At 39.1% G+C, this 20499-nt stretch overlaps 1 protein-coding gene across 3 annotated transcripts in view; it reads right to left on the bottom strand.

Moving 5' to 3' along the window:
* The window catches only part of nipbla (NIPBL cohesin loading factor a), a 33358-nt gene extending 15912 nt beyond the window's left edge, over window positions 1-17446 (bottom strand). The window contains exons 1-18 of one of the 3 annotated variants that reach the window (XM_086075838.1): window positions 17054-17446; window positions 11652-11723; window positions 10446-10597; window positions 10185-10350; window positions 9021-9121; window positions 8821-8932; window positions 7286-7449; window positions 6667-6815; window positions 5491-5581; window positions 5158-5379; window positions 4841-5086; window positions 4037-4761; window positions 2521-2731; window positions 2053-2223; window positions 1727-1900; window positions 1479-1640; window positions 1290-1396; window positions 1123-1209 (exon numbers count right to left, since the gene is read on the bottom strand). In XM_086075838.1, coding sequence (XP_085931964.1) covers window positions 1123-1209; window positions 1290-1396; window positions 1479-1640; window positions 1727-1900; window positions 2053-2223; window positions 2521-2731; window positions 4037-4761; window positions 4841-5086; window positions 5158-5379; window positions 5491-5581; window positions 6667-6815; window positions 7286-7449; window positions 8821-8932; window positions 9021-9121; window positions 10185-10350; window positions 10446-10509 — 2952 coding nt within the window. In that variant the 5' untranslated portion in view covers window positions 10510-10597; window positions 11652-11723; window positions 17054-17446. The remainder of the gene's footprint in view (window positions 1-1122; window positions 1210-1289; window positions 1397-1478; window positions 1641-1726; window positions 1901-2052; window positions 2224-2520; window positions 2732-4036; window positions 4762-4840; window positions 5087-5157; window positions 5380-5490; window positions 5582-6666; window positions 6816-7285; window positions 7450-8820; window positions 8933-9020; window positions 9122-10184; window positions 10351-10445; window positions 10598-11651; window positions 11724-17053) is intronic. The other 2 variants (XM_086075839.1, XM_086075840.1) reach the window with 2 other exon arrangements.
* Between the last annotated feature and the right edge of the window lie 3053 nt (window positions 17447-20499).

Raw genomic sequence — 20499 nt, 5'->3', positions numbered from 1 at the left:
ATATTTATATTTCAAATGTCTGCTGCATATCTAATCAAGCATTATCTCAACCAGTGGTCAGCCAACCACCATGATTGATGATTCAGGCTTTATTAAGTTGCCTAGACAACAAAGTCAAGATCAACACTTGTTGTCAAGACTTGTTTCGGATTCGGGGTAAGTGACGTTAACTCATTCACTCCCAGCCATTTTCACTGAAGCAACTGCCTTCATTTCCGGATGTTTTACTGGATTGTGACAGATTTTGCAAAGCCCACAGCATATAGTGTTCCATTGCTATAAAAACATGGAACCTACCAAAAGAAAGATTAGGGTCTCTTCTTTCAGCGGGAAAAAAGTTTTTTGTATCTGTTTCAGTTTTTCAGCAATCATCATTAGAATTACAGCTAAGTTTCATCATTATTCACAAACCTGTTTAAAACACTGGAGAAAAGAGATTGTTGCAACATGGCCCTGGTTGTCTCTTATACTTTGCTGCCAGATGCTGGCCGTTTTTTGTAATAACTACCATTTCTTTAAGCAACCTCTTCAGGTCTGCATCAAAGCCTTCTGTATGCTCTAGCATAAAAAACTTGAAAAAAATGTATAAATATGTTTTTAGGACCATGGCAATATTTAAAATAGAACGTTTTTATACGTTTTTGGGAGCAAATATAAACAGTTAAAAAAAATAATGACATATCTATTGGTTAATGGTAAATTCTTAGGTAAAGAAGTAATTTTTTTATCAGTTATTTAAAGGTGTGAATCCATTTGTTTTTCAAGTTTTATGTTGAATTGGAAATAGTTTACATATAGAAAGCAGGGCAACAAAAATAGATGCTTTCCCTAACATGATGAATGGTGATTAATGATTATGATTAGGGATGGGTACCGAAAACGGTACTTTATAATATATATATATATATATATATATATATATATATATATATATATATATATATATATATATATATATATATATATATATATATATATATATATATATATATATATATATATATATATATATATATATATATATATATATATATATATATATATATATATATATATATATATATATATATATATATATATATATATATATATATATAAAATGCATAAGAAGTTGGGACTTACATGGTTTATCATGGTGGAGAGCTTGGCTCCATCCTGAATATTCTTTTCTAGTATGTTGAGCAGCTTCACCAGCTTGTCGGATGGGATCTAAATGAAGAAAAAAACACTAACAATATAATAATGCTATTCACCAACAAAAGTAGCTTTATTGAACTAAAGATGACTACCCTTCCAGTGATGCCCATGGCTTTGATTTTGGCGGATTCGCTGCCCAGCTCGTTTAATTGGTGTTTCCCTAGTAACATTTCCTGAGGTATCTCATCATCGTCTGCTGCTGGACACAACCCGGTTAGTGAGTGCAAATTAAAGAAGAGGTTCAAAGCTGTACTGAATAAGATAGCTCTCTGATACTTTACCCATGGTGGTAAAATCAACATCCTCCAGGTTCTCCAAGATGTTGTCTATGCTGTTTAAAAACCTCTTGAACGTGGATGAGTCCATCAGCTCCTCTTGGGTGAGCTTAGGTTCATACGCTTTCCGCTTCTTCTGCTTCTCCTTCATTTTCAATTTCCTGGCAACTGAGCAAGGAGAATTGTTACTTGGTCAAAAACAAAACAAGCCAAGCCAACAGAGGGGAAAAAACGTTACACATGGAAAAACAGACCATCGCTCATGCTGGGAGGCGGTGAATCGTCTTCGGAGGAGTCCCGGTAACGGCTGCCTGAGCCTCGCCGGCCTTCTTTGGCACCAGTTCTCCGATGTTCCCCTGAGGAACGTCGCTCTCTTTCCTCAAAGTCCCATGTTCTGTCTTTGTCCCGACGCTGACGCTTCCTTGCAGCTTTGGACATTCAAAAACATGTACCTTAGACACGGGTAGTTTTATTTCATCCCTACCGACAGCCAACTCAAAACTCAGCGATTTTAAAGTGTAGTCATTCTTTATCCTTTATTAAAATTATTCATACGGACGAATCCAAAAGGTTGACTCACATTCTCCGTTTGCATCGTCATCCGAGCTGACCTCGGCGTATTTGGGCTTCTCGTTGATCGTACTTCGTTTCCTCTTGTTCACCTTGACTCGTTCGCAGAGGGGCATGGTCGATTCAATCTCCGCTAGCAACTCTGGAGGCAGTTCCTTCAAAATGGCAGGGTCCATGCCACCTGCAGAGAAGACAAGATTGCATTACATGGACTAGAGCACTGGTTCTTAGCCCCGGTCCTCGAGTACCCCTATCCAGCCTGTTCTCCATGTCTCCCCAGCCAACACAGCTGAGGATCGTTATCAGGCTTCATGCAGAGCTTGCTGATTAGCTGATCGTTTGAAACACCTGTGTTGCTTGTGGGAGACATTTGAAACAGGCTGGATAGGGGTACTCGAGAACCACGGTTGAGAACCACTGGACTAGAGGACTACATAAAACCAATCGACATTTTAGTAGTTGTTCACGCTTTTCTTACTTTTGCCAGGCTTTCCCGAGAAGCGGCTCTTTTCAGGCCTGCTGTGACGAATGATTCTGTGGATCTGGTCCACCGATAGCTTTTTCAAAACCACCACAGGCTTGGGCCTCTTCTCGAAGTCCTGCACCAGACCCAGGCGCTCCAGTTTCACCTTTGGCTGGCCCCATATGTGACTTTCAGCTGGAACATCACAATGCTTGTTGCGCTTGATCTGAAAGAAGAGAATACAGTTAAGGATGCTCTATACTGTTGTCTGCCAATTAATCTTAAAAACAAATGCTCAGTTTGGATTTTGAATACAAAAATATGAAATGGTACAGTGTCAGAGCTGTGCAATATAACGGTATATATCGTTGATGAGATATAAAAAAAAAGCTATTGTACAATATATAAACATCTGTCATTTATCACTACTGAGGAAATCCTGTAATTTATTTTCTTCTGCTTAGTAATATGATTACTGGATAAATGGACATACTGGAATGCTACTGTTGAATTTATTTTAATTATTTGCACTTTGCTGCATGCCGGAAATAATGGTTGGCATATAAGACATTTGTAATGGTATTTATATGTTCACTGGATAGTTGTATTTTATATTTATTAATCTTTTATTCACTTAATTGCGTTGTCTATATAAAAGTGGATTCTACAAATGGAGAAAAGACCACAGAAAATATCATTAAAATTTCAAACTGCTCTCTGTAACAATTTCGCCAAAAACATCTTTACAATGGCCTTTTTATTTGACCATTTTTGGCTAACACATCTTCTAATTAGTAGATTAAGACCTTAGCTGTTTACAATGGGTACTCCTGCAAGCCTCTGGCCAATAGTTTTCAGACTGGATTCGGGTTTGAATTTCCCGTCCTCATGTGTGAATTGTGCTTGTGAAGAAGGGTGTGTGCATTTTCTTTTTTTATCAACAGGTGACAATAGCGATTCGAAATATAATTGTTTGCGTTCAGTAGCTTTAAAGTAATTTTAAGGAAAAATATCTTATGTAATATATATCGTTATCAGGATGCAAAATTACCTATATCGGGATATAACATTTTGTCCATATTGCACAGCTCTAGTGTCAATGGCACAAACTGATGAGCTAAGCCACTTGATGTTAGTTTCAGCATAGTTCTAATGAAAAATACTTAAATGAATACTCCAGTCCAACATTAGTTTTAAGTAGAGATTTGAAATAGTCAAGTACGCCATAGGTTCTTCACCCATGCTCCGATAACGTCTGAGAAACTGCAGTGGAGTATTCTTTTAAGATTAGTGCCTTCTTGCTTATAACTATGCACTGGATGCTCAATTTTATAAACAACACAAAACACCTCCTTTAAAAATGGTAAAGGCGGATTAATGTGTTAAAAATACCCCCCAATACAAACCAAACAATTATAAATGGGAAGACTAATGTGAAAACAAGGGAGAGCGGTGGTATGATTTAGTGAGATTGCAGGCAGTGACAACTGAATGATTGGTAGCTATTGTTGTTTGGGTTGATCCAGATCACCTTAGGGATCTGGAAGTTCTTCAGTGCGCCACTTTGTCCTCCCAGGAGGTGAGCGGGGAAAGAATCTGGAAGCTTAGCACCGGAGGGAGTGGCAGCCTGCTTCAGACCGTCTTGCCTATGGCTGCTACAATCAAGCTCTCCAACGGAGGCCACCCGAAAGCCCATTCTATCTCGGTCACTTCTCGAACGGGCATCGTCGGTTTCGCTCCGATGCCTCCTATCTTTATCAGATTCTCTGTCCCTGTCCCATCCGTGTTCCCCTCGGCCTGATGACATCTCTGCCCGCCTGTCTGAAGACTTGTCATCGTGTCTGTGTTTGGATGACTCCCGACTGTCTCTTCTGCCATCATGTTTATCAACCCTGTTCTTGATGACCTCTGGTCGCCCGTCCGGTTTCAAACGCGAGGCGGTGTCAGAACCTTCTACGGCGGCGGGCCCGCTAGCCGGTTCTTCGGGCCAGCGTTGGGCTTCTAGGGCCGGGACAGGGGCAACCAGACAGGGGTCAAGCTGGCCGTGCGCTCTCCCTGCCTGCTGGAGGTCGATGCTCACCATGAGGGGAGGACGACTGGCACCGTTCCCTGCTGCCGTGGCCTCTTGCGGGGTCAGTTTGCCAGCATTTCCCCCTCCTGCAGGTCCGCTTCCTGGGGCCCCTGTGGGACCACCGGGTGCCCCAGCGCCTGGCTCCAGGGGAAAAGAGTCTTGTCTCCTTTTCTTCAGTGGTTTGTCTGTTTAAAAAGAAAAAAAAGAATATATTCAACAAAAATTTTAGAGTCAATCTGTCTTTAAGAAACAACGCCTCTTTACCTTTATCTTGGACTTCCTTTGAACACTTCTCGCTTGCCGCCTCCCGCTCTATCCGTTCGATTTCAGCTAGGGCATCGAGTTCCACCTCATCATAAGGGGAACTAGGAGGCTGGAGACCAGCAGCTCCCCCGGCCTGCTGAGGGGCCTGTTGGTGGCGAGCTCCCAGGTTCTGCTGGAGAACAGGCACCTGCTGGAAGCCCAGTTCCGCCTCCATATTGTCTGAGTCCATGCCTGGCATGGCATCACCTGAGAGATCAGGCATCGATTACTCTGCTAATTTGTGAAATATTGTTCGACCCGAGTGTGTGTTTACCTACCCGGTGGATCAGACTCATTCGACTTGACCCGGGACAATTTGAGCGTAAGTTTGGTGGAGTCCTTGTTTGGCGAGCTGACAATGTCATACATATCTTTCTCTTCTTTCACGGTGGGAATCTTCTTGCGTTGCTGGAGTTGCTGTTTCTGGTCCAGTCCCCCCTCCCTCGGCGACGACACATACGGAGGTGGCGACTGCAGAATCAGCGGGGGACGAGAACCTGCTGTGAGGAGGTAGGAAAAAAATAAAAGATAAAGTGAACCCCATGCCAACTGAGTAAACATGTGAATCCCACCTAGGAGCAATGCTGATCTTAAAGAAAACAACTCCTTACGTTTGGGTGTCCCTTCACCCGTTCCTGGGGAGCAGCCGGACTGCGGCGACCTCAGAGGAAATGACGGATTTCTCAAGGCAGAGTCACCCTCCTGAATAAAACCCAAGTAAGGCAAATAAAGGGTGCGTAAAACAATAGTTGTAGGTCTGGATTGCCTTACCATTCACAAACAATTTTTTTTAAAGGCCCACAGGCTACTCATGTGGTCCCTGGAGGCCACTTATTTTAAAAGCTCTAATGAGTTTCTTGAACAGTAGCAAAGATGATCTTACACAATGTGGAGATGGCATCACTTCAAGTGATTTGTCATTGGGAGAATCATGTGTTGGTATTTTCCAAGGAGCAACGCAACTTGCATGTCCTTTTTATTTAAGTTTCATTTCACGTGACAAAAATTGTAACATACCAGTAATATACAGTATATTATAATACGAAAAAACTATCACCCCTTCCCCCCAATCTGTAGTTAAATAAATAAATGAACTCAGCCGCTATTAGCTACTTAAACATAAACCACAAATGTTCATAAAATTTAACTAATTTGCTCCCAAAAACATATAAATATGTTCTATTTTAAATGTGTTTAGTGTCCCAAAGACATATTTATATGTTTTTATGTATTTTTATGCTAGAGCATACAGAAGGCTTTGATGCAGTCTCAACTGCAGAAAACGGTTGAAGAAATGTTAGTTATTACAAAAACGACCAGCAGGTGGCAGCAGAGCAAAAGAGATCAATTAGGGCCATGTTGAAAAAAAGCTCATTTACCCACAGTTCTTAACAGATTTGTGAATAATGATGAAACTTAGCTATTATCTAATGCTAATTGCTACGAAACGGAAACAGACGAAAATATACTTTTTTTCCTGAAAGAAGAGACTCTAATCTTTCTTTTGGTATGTTCCATGTTTTTATAACAACAGAACACAATATCCTGAGGGCCTTGCAAAATCAGTCAAAATCAAGTAAAACTGTTGGGAGCGAAGGGGCTTGCTTCAGTGAAAAGGGCTGGGAGTGAATGAGTTAATAAACATGCAGCATATCATGTATGAATTTATAAAAAAGTGAAATAGTTCATACAAGAAAACGTTTCTCCACCACTGATCATGTTTCATTTCTGGCTCATTCAGAATCATCTATTGGGAATGAAAACGTAAGTATAACGTTTTGTTGTACCTCACTGCCCAGCCGGTGCACGATGTTCAAGTAGTCGTCAGCGCCGTGTCTGTCTGAGTGGTGGTTGGCGGCATTGGCCATTTGCCCTGATACCTTGCCTTCGTGGATGTTTCGTATACTTCCTGGAACCATCGGGCTGGCCACAGACACTTTGAGAAAGCAAACATCATATGAATGAGTTGTGAAATCATGACGTATTACCCCGTGAAACCCTCAGAAGCAAGTTTATGCTTTAACATAATTTTTTTTTTTTTATAGTTTCAACAACTTCACCTATGTGTTCTATTGGAGCTCAGTTTGTTAGTAGCCTTTGAGGTGGGTAGCCTGTGGTCATGCTGTCTCTCTTACAACTTCTTTTTTTTTGTGTGATGAAGCAACGGGCAACATGAAAGGTCATACTATGCAATACATTACGGTAACACGCCGCCAGCACACTATGTGCTAACTTTAATAAAAGCCTAACCAATGATGTTATCGACAATGCCCTATTATTTTGGTGCTCGCAGTGTGTTGGCAGCATGTTACCCTATCTTCATTTATGAAAACGGTTGCTGATAATATTACAAAAAATTGGAGGAAAGTGTGGTTGATAAAATTATAAAAGTGGTATAAGACTCACCTTGCTGTATCTGTTGATGTTGGTTGTAGCTGGGTGGTTGTTGGTGGGGGTACTGTTGGATGTAACCAGGGGCGGGGCTCTGGGGTGTGTAGGGACTAGGAACCGGACTATTTTGCTGGCCCAAGTATCGACTACTAGAGCCTGTCTGGGGGGCCACGAAACGACTAAAAGGGAAAAAGCAACACAGGAAAATGTGAGCAGTACTTTTAGATTCAGGTAACTCGGGGCAATTGTTGACTTGCATAGAAATAATAGCCTCAAGTGTAAAATTAAACATCCATGTACATTTTTTGTTATCTGCATATTTCTGAAAGTCTGACTGATCCCTTTTGCACTTTCTAATTTACATAATAAAGGTCCCGAGCACAGTTATTACACCTAAGGAATGCTGGGCTTCGCTGGGTGAAGATCCACAGCCACTTTCAAGAGAAGCCGAGACTCGAAGCCAACGGGCTACACTGAAGTATAATGCAGAAACAATTGCAAAATCCCTCACGGGTCCGCCATCCCTACTATCACGTAAAATCTGTCAGGTAAGCAGAATTGCATTGAGCTTCGATACACAGAAGAGCATTAACTGTGTTAACTTCTGATAAGCGAGATATAGTTGATGGTTCGGGGAAGTTGGCTATTTTGCCATGATTGGCAACTTTCCTGTTAGCGTTATTTGATTCGCCAGTCCCTGGAGTAAGAAAGTCTTGGCCTGCCGTAAATTAGCTATTTTACAGTGATTAGACCGCTTCACCCCCTTTAACACTATAGAGCTCCTTTAACTTTTCAATTAGTTTTGTCACTGAAAATAGGCTGTTATCAGCATTACCACCCCACTATACTACATTTCATAAGAATTTTATGTCGCAGGCGACGCAAAGGCTCAGAGTAAGCAGGCCGATAATTGTTTGCCGACTTAACTTGAATACAAATATACTTTTGAGTCTTTACTATAAGGCTAACATGTACAAATACATCAAAACATTGTGTAAAGCACCATGAAGAAGAATTTTATTGACATCTCTGTTTCAAAGACAACCAGGAACTCATTTTGAGTTTTCCAAAACAAAAGTCATGTTTAAAAATGCAACAAAAAAACTGCCAGTTTAACATTTTGGGTAGTAAAGCCTACACTGGCTTCTGCCATGTCGCCATGATGCATCTTGTGAATACGAGGTCGCGTGCATTATGACATCACAAATATGCAAAACTACCATAGGAGAGGGGAGGGGTTGAGCAGTTGGCCACAACTTGAGCAACAACCACAACAGATGGACCAACGTGGCATATCTATTATTATTATTGGCAGATTTCTTTATTATCTGGTTTATCTGTTTGACGTCAAATGAAATGATAATTGCCGATAATTATCGGCCACCAATATTATCGTGCATCCCTACTTAATATAATCAATCTTAAGGATTTTATTCCTCTTTTTTCATTTTAAAGTCTAAACAAATTGAATTGTGAATGTCTTTGTGCTTCACTTCGATGGTTTATATTCTGTTTCAGATGATTGATGAAAATGTTGTGTTCTGACTTACCTTGAAGGATTGGGAGAAATTGCTGCCGGCTGGAAGTTTGCAGACTGGGCCGGACTATGCATGGAATTTTGGGTGATCTTGTACTGTTGTACCATTGGCTGCTGCATAGCATCTGTTCAAGGAAAGGGGGGGAATCATTGAGATGCTGAACTTTTTGTTTACAACTCCATTGAAAAGTGATGTGGTTTTAAGGAGAGTACTTTTTTCCCTGAAGATGCCAGGGTTTCTGGCCAGCATGGTCTGCAGCAGCAGAGGCGCGTCTCCCTCGGGCTCATCGCTTCCCAGGTTGTCCTTGAGCTCTCTGCAATAACACACAAATCACAAGATTCAGCCACTTTCAGTCTAAGCGCAACCAGAAGGGCATTGTAGCAGGCCAGGTAAGCAATTAAATCTCATGATTTTTTTTTAAACCGCTTCTATAAATCACTGAATGGTTTGGGTCCTGGATATATTCAAGAAATGCTGATTTAATACAAACACAGCAGGGCTCTGAGATCTGCAAACTTTGGTCAATTAGTAGAACCCAGAGTTCAAAGTAAACATGGTGAAGCTGCATTTTGCTGTTAAGCTGCACACAAATGGAATAAGCTGCCAACAGAAGCGAAGTCATCCCCGAATGTAAATGCTTTTAAATCCAGGTTTAAAAAATTGCTTTTTTGCACATACCTTTGATTAAAGTCTTAAAACATTTTTTAATCTTGTTTTTTTCTTTTAATTATTTTCGAAAACCTCTTTACCCTAAATGTTTTTAAAGTTTGCGATCTAATGTTAACATTGTCAATGTACATTATTTTAGTAAAAAAAAACTTCTCTGCTTTGCTTCTGAATATTGTTAACTGCTGTTTGTTGATGCTTGTAGGTGTTGTCTTTCCTTGTGTAAAGCACATTAAGTTGCCTTGTGTATGAAATGTGATATAGAGATAAACTTCCCTTGCCTTCATGAAAAATACAATTGTATCAGATTATTTAATTTATCGATGGACTAATCAACAGAAATATTTCCGAAAACACCACAAGATATGTTAGTTGAATTGAAGACTCTACACAAGGGATGGGCAAACTCGATTCTTCCAACACAAGCCGATTCCAATCAACAGGATCGTTATCAGAGCTTGCTGATGAGCTGATCATATACCAGCTGTGTTGGGGAAGGGAAACATCCAAAACCCGCAAGACTCCGGCCCTCGAGGACCGAGTTTGCCACCAATGCTTTTTTAACTACAATGCATGTGCCTGCATACTGCATCTTGCCCCAAGTCAACCGGGATAGACTTCAGCTCATCTACAACCCTAATACGACGCTGTTGAAAATGAATGGATGGATGGATACAACTAAGATTAACTGCACTATTGTGGCCACTTACATGTGCTCTGTGGAGACCTGGTTGAGGCCATGGGCCAGTTGGGAGGCGAGGTTCTCATCCCGGCAGCCCAGTAGGCAGTTGACCTCCTCTGCGATCCTCCCATTGTACAGGAGGCTCTTAGTGGTGGTGGCCGGGAGGGGGGAGGGAAGGGGAAGCTGGTTCAACACTGGAACGAGAGACATAGAAATAAGATGTCTACTGCTCATTAAGAGCAGATGTATCAACTGTGTGCTAAGGCAGGAAACAGTGGGCGTCACTCACAGTCCGTCAGGCTAGCGATCCCAGCAAGAGTGGTGATGGGAACATGAGGCATATCCCCATTCATGCTTAAGGTGGGGGTGGGGGGAGTGTGTTGATACACAGGTAGATCGGAGGGGCCGACGCACGACACCCGTCCTCACATCTCCTGACACCTGAGGCAGGAGATTAAAGAGATGATTTGTTGAGAATAATCCAAGTACTGCACAGCGGAACATCTACAGTTGTATGATTAATCAGAAGATTGAGTCTGCACTATTTCTTTGGCTTTTTTCCAAACTAAAAGAGCTAAACAGGAGCAACTTGAATAAAGTGTGACGAGAAGCCAAGAATGTGAAAACTGAAGATACACAAATTATGTAAAGTAATTATGTGTTGATGTTTTTACAGAGGTAACATTTTACACTTGTGTGGCTACTGTTTAAAGCAGTTGTTGGCTTGTGGACCCCTAAAACTTTTTGTCATACCATGAGTACCCTGACTCATATTTGTTGATGATTCCCAAAAGTAGAACATAACATAGTTGCTGATAATTAAATGTCCTCAATTTGAACAATACTTAGGAATTGTCTTTTTTTTTATGTCTTTTTTTGTATCTGTGACGTATTTTTACACTTGTATGTTTGTACAACTTGTATGTTAGACCATGATAAAATTATATCCGGGCCACAAATCACTTTCATTTTTTGCCAATAAAGTCAAGACTAAAAGGGATGTGGGGGAAGGGGGGGGGGGTCTCTAAACTAACATTACATGCAGTATATCCGGTCACTGCACGTTTTTTTTTAAATATATATATTTGTAATGAATTTGGGTAGTGGCCAGTTTACTTGGGTGGCCCACCCAAGTATTAACATGGTGTGGGAAACACTATAGTGAAGTACACATTTATTCAAATAATGAAATCAATTACATATGTGCATCTTATCTTTGCACATGTTATCTTGCAGTACTCTTTTAAAATCCTTGACTCCAGCCACCCCAAGACAGTTCATAGTAAAACAGGGGAAATCTTATCCAGTTTCATTGTTACTGTTCTTTTAAGTGATGCAAAGAAGAGAAGTGCAGTCTTTCACAGCACATGAACAACTACTTACTTTACTTACCTTAAATCTGCTCAGTCAGAAACACTACCAAAAATGACACAATTTGTTTCCATTATGAATAATCACAACTAGGATGAATTAGAATTGGCTACTGTCACTGTACCTTGTCGAATAATGCTGTGCCGTCGTCGGTTGACACAAAGACATTTCAGAAGAAAACAAATCCTCCTATGACCTGTAAAAAAAAATGAAATAAACAACATTGCACTATAACCAGGCATTGCGAGCCATACGTAGTACTTATAAATCTAAATAAATAGAATAAAAATGGGTGGATGGTTTCTTTGATCCTTCCTCGGGTCTCCTGACAACCTCACAACTCTAGCTGGATTCTGAAGTATTCGGTTTAGGTGAACGGTATGTGATTTTTAATAGGTTTTAGGTGAGTTAATGAGTACATTCTCACACACATACAAAATAAAATAAAAAATTTAAAAAAAGAAAGCAACGAAGATGACATGTTGAATCGGTAAAATTACAGAATGAACAATAAAAAAAAAAATGTAGTCACAAAGCATGGCGGACGATAAAGTAAGGTATGTTTGGGGGGGACGAAACAGAAATCTTCTTGGAATTAATTAAAGGAGCAAATATGAATGCAATTTTAGATGGAAAACAGCAAAGAAACGCTACGGTTTATCAAGAATTACAAAAACAAACTTATACAACGTCATCGCACGCTCAGTCGTTTCCTGTTTATCTTCTTTTAAATTACTTGTGGATCCCATCTCTGTGGTGTATACTGCCACCTACAGCGGCGGAGTCCCCTATCAATATTCGCAAAAGAAGAACAGATGGAAACGGGCATAAGTCACATGTAAGTTTTGCACATTTTCAGTAAATTTGCTTAAATTTTGGGGGGGGGGGGGAACAATTGGATGGAAACCTGACTGCATGTGACATGAAATCAGACGAAAAATTCCCTGTTCTGAGTCGATAGGTATCACCAAAATTATGCAGATAAGCTAAATTCAAAAATAACGAGAGAAGGATTTTGTTTTAGACTATTTTTCATTACTTCTTGAAAGTTCACATACATATATGTCGTTAGTATTTGGTTCCAGTGCCATTAAAGTGTATGACTTGGGTAAAATGTTTTGGAGAGCCTTATACAAGCTTCTCACATTCCTCCTGACATAACTTGAGTAACTGAGCCAAGTTTGTAGGCCGCCTTGCTCGCACATGCTTTGTCAAATATGCCCGTTATCGGATTGAGATCAGGGCTATTTGATGACATTTCTGAACAAAACACGTTCATCTCCGACACAGAATCTGTCGCCATCTTGAGCGGTATAAATTAGGGGTATGCGTCTCTCCAATAAAAAACAAAAAAACAATTTGATACACATCTTGATAAATGGGGTGCAATAAGTTTCAATGACGGTTTGATTGTAAAGTGGAACGATCCCATTCAGTTCAATTCATCAGAATTACAATGTGATTTGAAATAGAATACGCCGGCTCAGTTCAAAAGAGCATGATGCAAATAGTTTGTTGTTGTCATTTTACATACATAAGGATGAACTTGACAAAATGTGGGATTTCCTTCAAATATATATCTTTCCAATAGAAGACGATTTGATACCCATCTCAATGTATTTTAAAGTGGAAATCATTTGACTCTGATTCAATGCACACAATGCAATCAAAACCAATTGTTTCAACAGGTGGACGTGGTGGCACCTTTAAACATCTGCAAATTGCACCCAAGGACGAACCAGACTTGTGCAAGCTCAAAACTGTCTTCCTGATATTTTGGCTTATTTATTTTGATTTTCAAATGGTGTTAAACAACAAAGCAGTGTGTTTCAGCTGTGTTTTTAGTGCACTCAAATGTTGTCAATAAACATATCAGAAGCTTTTTCTCATATAATACTGGCATTTGTCAAATACAAAAAAGGGTAATGCTAATTAATTTAAAACTGTCTGATTGTAGTCTGATTGTATGTTGACGTAGAGAAAAAAGGGTATGTGTTGTTTTTTTATACAGTGTCATACTGTATATGAATGCCTGTGACTGCATGACCATGTCAGAATAAGTACAATGCTCAAACTGGAAGGGAAAAAAGCTACAGTAAAATAGACAAACACGTTTTAAGCCAAGGTACTAATAAACAAGAATGTGAGTGCCAATAAATAGCTTGCAGCAATCACTCTTCTCGAGTAAACTTCATACCACACACTCAAGGAGGGCAAGCAGACTATATATGCCAGGCTGATAAAGTGGTATCAGGTCGCAGTATCACACCATTTTAAGTGTTAAGAGTTAATACTGGTACAGTACTGGCACCGATTCTGAAATTAGTGCATTCCTAGTTTTCGCATTAAGACGCCAAGAGGCACAAAATTCTAGGGGTGCACCGATCGATCAGCCTGCCGATTTATCCGCCCCAATTTCCTTAATTTTGGAAGATCGGTGATCGGCCGATCCCTTAAAAATAAACTCATCTTTTCCACCAATCTCACCTCCCTCCTCAGAGGTCTGAAAAAGTCAGCCACTGTCCTGTTCTGCTGAGATGACGAATAGGATTTTCATTTTTATTTGAAAGAACTACTTCATGTGCAGTTAAAACAACCCATTTGTATTATTTCACCGATATTGTTCACTGTTTTCCAAAAGAACAAGATTGTAACACTGAAGGTATATGGTGCTTGTAATGAAAAAAATCGGTATTTGCAAAAATGGGGATCGGCAGGTCAGACTTTTTAAAAGATTGGGGATCGGCCAGAAAATTGTGATCGGTGCACCCCTACAAAATCCCCTAAATATTTTCGGTGCAGCTAAGACACGTTTTCAGCCCAAGATGTAAAGACAAACACATTTTCAACCTTAATTGTGAATTTGAAAATAAAAAAAATTAAAAAATAACAATATTAAAAAAAAAACAATAAAAGTGCCACTGCATTATGCATTAATGGCTGTTCACGATCACAAAACAATAAAACAATCTAAAAAAAAAAGTTATAGAAAAAGTGTCCTTCGTTTTCACATTTGTCAATTAATTTCATACGTAAACTTTTGGGTTTATTTGAAATCTATTCATCTTTTATGTTTTGTGTGGATGGTTGTTCATCTGTCCTATCCAAATACATTTTTAATGGTATCTTCTGCTGAGTTTTTAATTACACACAACTGCTAAATTTATTTTTTGAAATACACGGATTCCTCCAGTGTCTTATAAGCCTGGCAGCCCACCAGTCCCTCTAAACATGATGTAAAATGAGCTGAATATGGGAGAAAAAAAAAAAAAAAAAAAAAAGAGTCAAAAAATAAAATAAAAACTAAAGCTTCTGAAAAATCAAAAACTAGTATAACCTTGGTCTGAATCTGGCTGCTCCAGAACATGTTAACATAAACATAAATTATGTGACGCGATACGCCTCCCAGGCACATGCAGCTTGTCACCGCATCACACATCCATTGTCTGTTTAATACAAAACAAGGGGTCCTCTGTTTACAACAAAGTTATGGTTTATTCTATATACACTTGTATGGCAGTCAAAAATGATAAACAACAACAACAACCCATGCTTGTTTAAACGGCTGCAGTCACAGCCTCAAAGATTATTTTCGTTTTGGTTTAATGTACAGGGGTCACTTTTTTTTTTAACCGGAAAGACAGCTAGGAATATAAGAAAGCACAAGGCATAAGTCAACTTCCTAAAACGTATAGGCATAATTGAGGGGTGTTTGGGGGGGGGTCCTCGGTTTACAACGGGGTCCCAATCTTACGGCAGCGCCGTAAACCAAATTTGCACAGTCTATCACTAACGGGGACTGATTAATCAAATTACACAATACATTGTTTTTCAAAATCATTCAGCAGAATTTCAGCCCTATCACTAAACTACGCTAACGCAGTGGTGAATACATTAAATATTTGTATGAAAAACACTTCCACGTCATGTATAATAATGGAACATTGAAAAGCCATCTCTCAGGAACATTGTAAACCGAGCACATGGAATCTTCCTTGAGCATTCCACGGTTCCACCTATGCACTGAATAATTTAGTGATGATTACGCTTGAGTTTTAAAAACAGTGAAACATTTTTATTCTACACTAGTATGACAGTTAAAAGTGTTACAAAGTGCTATCTTAATCTATACATTGTCTTTTAACTCCTGGGAATAATCAAGAATAAATCTTACTATACAGCGCTTAACCTGTTTTTTTCCCACACTTAAGAGAATGTAAAAAAAAAAAGGCAATAAATGAAGTTGACTTTTTAAAATAGTAGTCCTGACCCTAAGCACGACCATGGGCTATTAAACTTTATTTTTGTTTTAATATGCAATGTTCATCTTACTTTTACACTTGGATGACACAAGTCAAGAAAGTTAAAAAGCACTAAATCGACTTTCATAAACGCTCCACATAATCGACGAGTGACTAATTTTTCCTATATAAATAAAGATGACTTGACTTGAGTTTTACGTGAGTGCTTCATATTTCCCTACACTTGAATGAGTTTGTTATATAGCAAAAGTCAACTTCATTGAATGTTATGCATAGAGGGGGTGAGTCATTTGACTTTTTGTTCACTAATTCCTGACAAAAAAACTGAAGAAATCAAGCGGCGTTTTGACCTTTAAGATTCTCCTGAAATGGCAAAAGTACCCCAAAGCTAATATTTTCGCAAATATCTGAACCACTTGCAATAAAATGCAACATGAGAAACAACAGTGTTGCCAATTGCTATGTGACAAGAGTCAAATGCTCAGGACAAGACAAGAGCTAGAAAACAATAAACGTGAATAAGAATGAAGGTAGGGGAGGTATTTATAAACATGAACTCGTAGTAGTAGCACGTCTGTAGGGTTGTCCTACTCCGAGCAGGATGTGTGGGCTGAAGATGACAGCTGGGAGACTGACAGGCAAGGAGGCGGCACGAAGGGGAGCAGATGCACCGTGAATGCTGGCGATCGTCAACATATTCAGACCGGAAACATTAAAATACTAACAAATTGATAGCGTTCAATATACGGCAAATGAAATGATGAATCCTAGTGTCAGCTTTTTTAAAGCATCAACTCACTATTTGCACTAAGTTGACTAGAGCCAGAAGCCCCGAGCGGTGGAAAAGAGCTCACTCCGCGGGTCGGTTTTCTCCCACGGCTCGGTGGCTTGTTCGGTTCGGCTAACGCTTGCTAGCTTCGAATGTTTTGAAGTTAACAGTATTAAATGCTCCAGTCGAAAACGGGGCAAGGAAACGAAACGACGAAGCTCAAATATGAGGGCTAAAGCCGACTTTCGGGGCTATCGACGTTTGCTGCTGAAAGTGGTCCGCGGACTTCGACGAGTGACATCCAGCTTCGAGGCCGTGCGCCTGGGCAAGAGCGAAAACACACCTAGCTAGCTGGCGCGGCTAGCCCCGCTAGCATCAGTTCCCTTCCCGTTCGGCGATTAACGACGCCGTGGGTGGCCCCCCGAACACCCGTGTTTTGGTTGATACGTGCGTAATTGACGAAAAACTGGACTGCACATTGGTGAGTGTATTTACCTTCAGATGTGGCGCCCAAAGGGAGGGGAATGTTTTCGCTGGATTTGTGTCCGTATCTCTAGCTCCCCCTTTCTTCTGCTCCAGAAGGTACTCGGATTGGCTCGCCGAGCTAGCCCCGCTCGAGCTAGGCGGCTAGCTCGCTAGCTATCAACAATAATCCGGGGTCGGGCTCGGTTCGCTCCTTCTTCCGTCACACAACTCGCGGCCGAATTGTTTGCACGTTTTTCGGCGAGGCAAACGTCCTTTCTTCGGCGTCGCGGTTGACGCGTGCGACGAGCGCGAGCCAGTTGTTTTTTCCCGAGCGTAAAAAGGAGAAATGTGACGATTTGTTGCGATCGGCCGAAAGAGGCTCTCCTCCTCTCGTAGAACAAAATGCCGACCGGAAGTGCCGCCGTCTGACTTGAGCAAAGATCTCACGAGTGACTCCCTCCATCGGCGCCAAAACGAAATGCCACGCGACGCATCGCTCGCAGTGCGCTAGAGGGCGCTATAAGACAACATTAAGAGCCTCCATTTATGCTTATGACGTCACACTTTCGACACTACTAAATTTCCGAATTGGATAGAATAAATAAATCAGATTTAGATTATTTCAAATTCAAAAGATGTATGCTTTTGGTCTATCATCTATATGTATAGTTTTTCACCTCAAACTGTTTTATTTGATGTAACAAATAATTCTATGTAAGCACAAATCTCTATGGTATATTGGTTTCAAAACAATGGTTAGAGCTAGCATTTATTTACTTTATTTATACTGAAGCTTTTCTCTTTTTTCTTCTTTAACGTATGAATACGTTTCTAGGAACTTTACATCCCTGTCACTCTTGGAGTTGATGCAAAGGTGTTTGGGGCATCCCCTCTGGTGTATGTATGCTTTTCAAAAACAAAAAGAGGCTCAATCTCCAACAGACACACCTGCAGGGAAAAGTTTCTATCCAGCCATATTGTAATGTAAATCACCACAGGTATTTATTTTTAATGTTATTAGGCCAAAACAGCTGTAAGATTCAACAGTGTTTCATGTCCATTTGTACTTGTATGGCACTTAGGTTAAGTTAAATTTCAGTTAATAAAGGTTTTATGATAATTTATGACATTTGATATACAGTGGACCTCACCAGCAGCGAAAATCTGCTCTGCATATAATTGATGCCTCTTGATATTTTTTTTATCCCCCAAAATTTGACACACACACAAAAAAAACCAGTCACATTCAATACGCGTTTTTGATGAAAAACAGGAGGATACTGGGTCAACAATCACACAGAGAAAAAAAATGAATATACATATATTTTTTAAAGATGAAAAAAAATCCATGAGTATATCTGTGGGTGTGAAACTGCGAGTATGTGGGGTTCGCTTGAATATTAACAACACATGAGCATGTTTTTTTTTCATTTTCTTTATTAAAAAACAACAACATGCCATACAGCTACAAACACTGTACGTCCTGTAGACGTTGACAGCAACAACTGTAAACAAACGAACTATCCCATTAATTTGTCTCTTTACATCACAATTTAGCATATAATTTGGTAACTGGATTTGTAACAGAATAATCATCAAGTAACATTTTACAATTTAACTACAGTTAATGTGCATGTATCTACATACAATAATCCGCTATAAAACAGGGTTTCCCAAACATTCCTGTCACCTGAACCTATTAATATAAATCATAGGCATACTATACACAAATTTATAAACATATTATAATAAACATGAAACAAAAAGGCCCTATTGTCATTGACAATTACTAAAACAGGTTACAGTAACATTTCTCTTGGTAGAAAAATATGACTCAATTTTGGGCCCGACACACCCTGCTCTGTCAACTGTCAATCCGCTAAACAAAACCAAAGTAGTTCAATTACAAAATCAAAAATTTTAATTAAAAAAACGATATGCAATTTTATCAGCATTTGAGTGATGTTAAAATATGACAATATAATTTACTAATTGAAAATGTGTAGAAATAGAATCTGAATAAAAATAGACTACATTATTATTTTTTGGAGATGGGGTTTTATAAAATAATACCCCAAATATCTATGGTTTTTCAAATATTTGGTAAAAACACTTCTGGAGATTCAAATATTTGGTAAAAACACTTTTGGAGATGCAAAATTTGGCTGAGAAATGTTGGCATTTTTTTCCTTTATTATTGTTAGCTTTCCTGATACCGTATGTTTGCTGTGGTATACTGCAAGAATTGTTTATTTTTTAATGTAAAAAAAAAAGAAAAAAAAGATTAAACTTGTTATGGTTATCATGTTTTCCTTTTCTAATCTTTGTAATAACAAAAATGTTATTTGCATTTTGCTATTTATTCATTTTACTTTATTTTGTTGATTAAACATCCTATCATCATGAGCGTGTAGTTGGTGTAGCCAATAATATGTTATCCAAAGCAAATTAACACGAGAACCAAATCTACAAATTTAAGATAAAAAAATAATAACAAAACCTAATTCTATCTGCATTTTGTTAAAATATGTTATAATTGCATTTACTAATTGAGAAAATTAGACATCTGCAATTCGGTGAATTCTACTTATTATTGACGTTACATAGTTTAAAAAAAAAAGTAGTCCTACATTATTTGTTCCGATTCTTTTAGGAAATAACTGTATAAAATATTACCATATATATATATATATATATATATATATATGTGTGTATATATATATATGTGTGTGTGTGTGTGTGTATATATAGCGTCTCAAACATTTTGATTTGGTAAAATTAATTTTTTGGGGTCAAAACATGACTGAGAAGTTTTGGTTTATGTTTCGTTAATATACAGTAAGGGGTAAATTTTTCTCTCTTTTTAGAATTTGTTTTTAATGGTGAATTACCAATGTCTTTATATATGTTTAAGCCTCCAGTGAACTAAAATAACAGGAGGGTTAATAAGCATTTGGGGCGACATAAAAGCAACTAAAAGGATAGTATAAAGCGTTTGTTCAGCACACCCACTTTGTAAAAACATTTCACAATGCCTCTCATGCCTGTACAAAGTAGCCAGCCCTTTTTGGCCTCCCAAAGAAGCCAACATGTTCACAGTGCTATGTGCATGGTATCCAACATTGAATTGTCTCTGAGCAGCACCACTGTAGTGGGTGAGGGTCAGGGGGGCACATATACAATTAAGTCGGTGAGAAAGTGTAAATCTGTTGGATTCAGAGGAGTACTGGACTCCAGTTGGAGAAATAGGTCATCACAGTCGAATATTTAGTTGTGAAAAAAGGCACATTTCCACCATGCGGTATACTTGACAACCTTTTCTTTGTCTTCTGGCTATTGCAGGGCCACACTGTTAGCTCAGTAGCTAATTAGGCCTCCCGTTAGTAGCATAGAACAAAAACTATGAAAGAGCTGGCATGTATTCAGAAAAGAAAAAAAAAACATGCCAATAAAGCGTGACTTGATAAATTACTATG

Source organism: Leptonotus elevatus, chromosome 5 (assembly GCF_054856555.1).
Source record: "Leptonotus elevatus isolate MCC_2025b chromosome 5, RoL_Lele_1.0, whole genome shotgun sequence".
NCBI classification, from domain to species: Eukaryota; Metazoa; Chordata; class Actinopteri; order Syngnathiformes; family Syngnathidae; genus Leptonotus; species Leptonotus elevatus.
The sequence above is the reverse complement of the archived record's forward strand: the minus strand, read 5'-3'. Positions and strand labels throughout refer to the sequence as shown.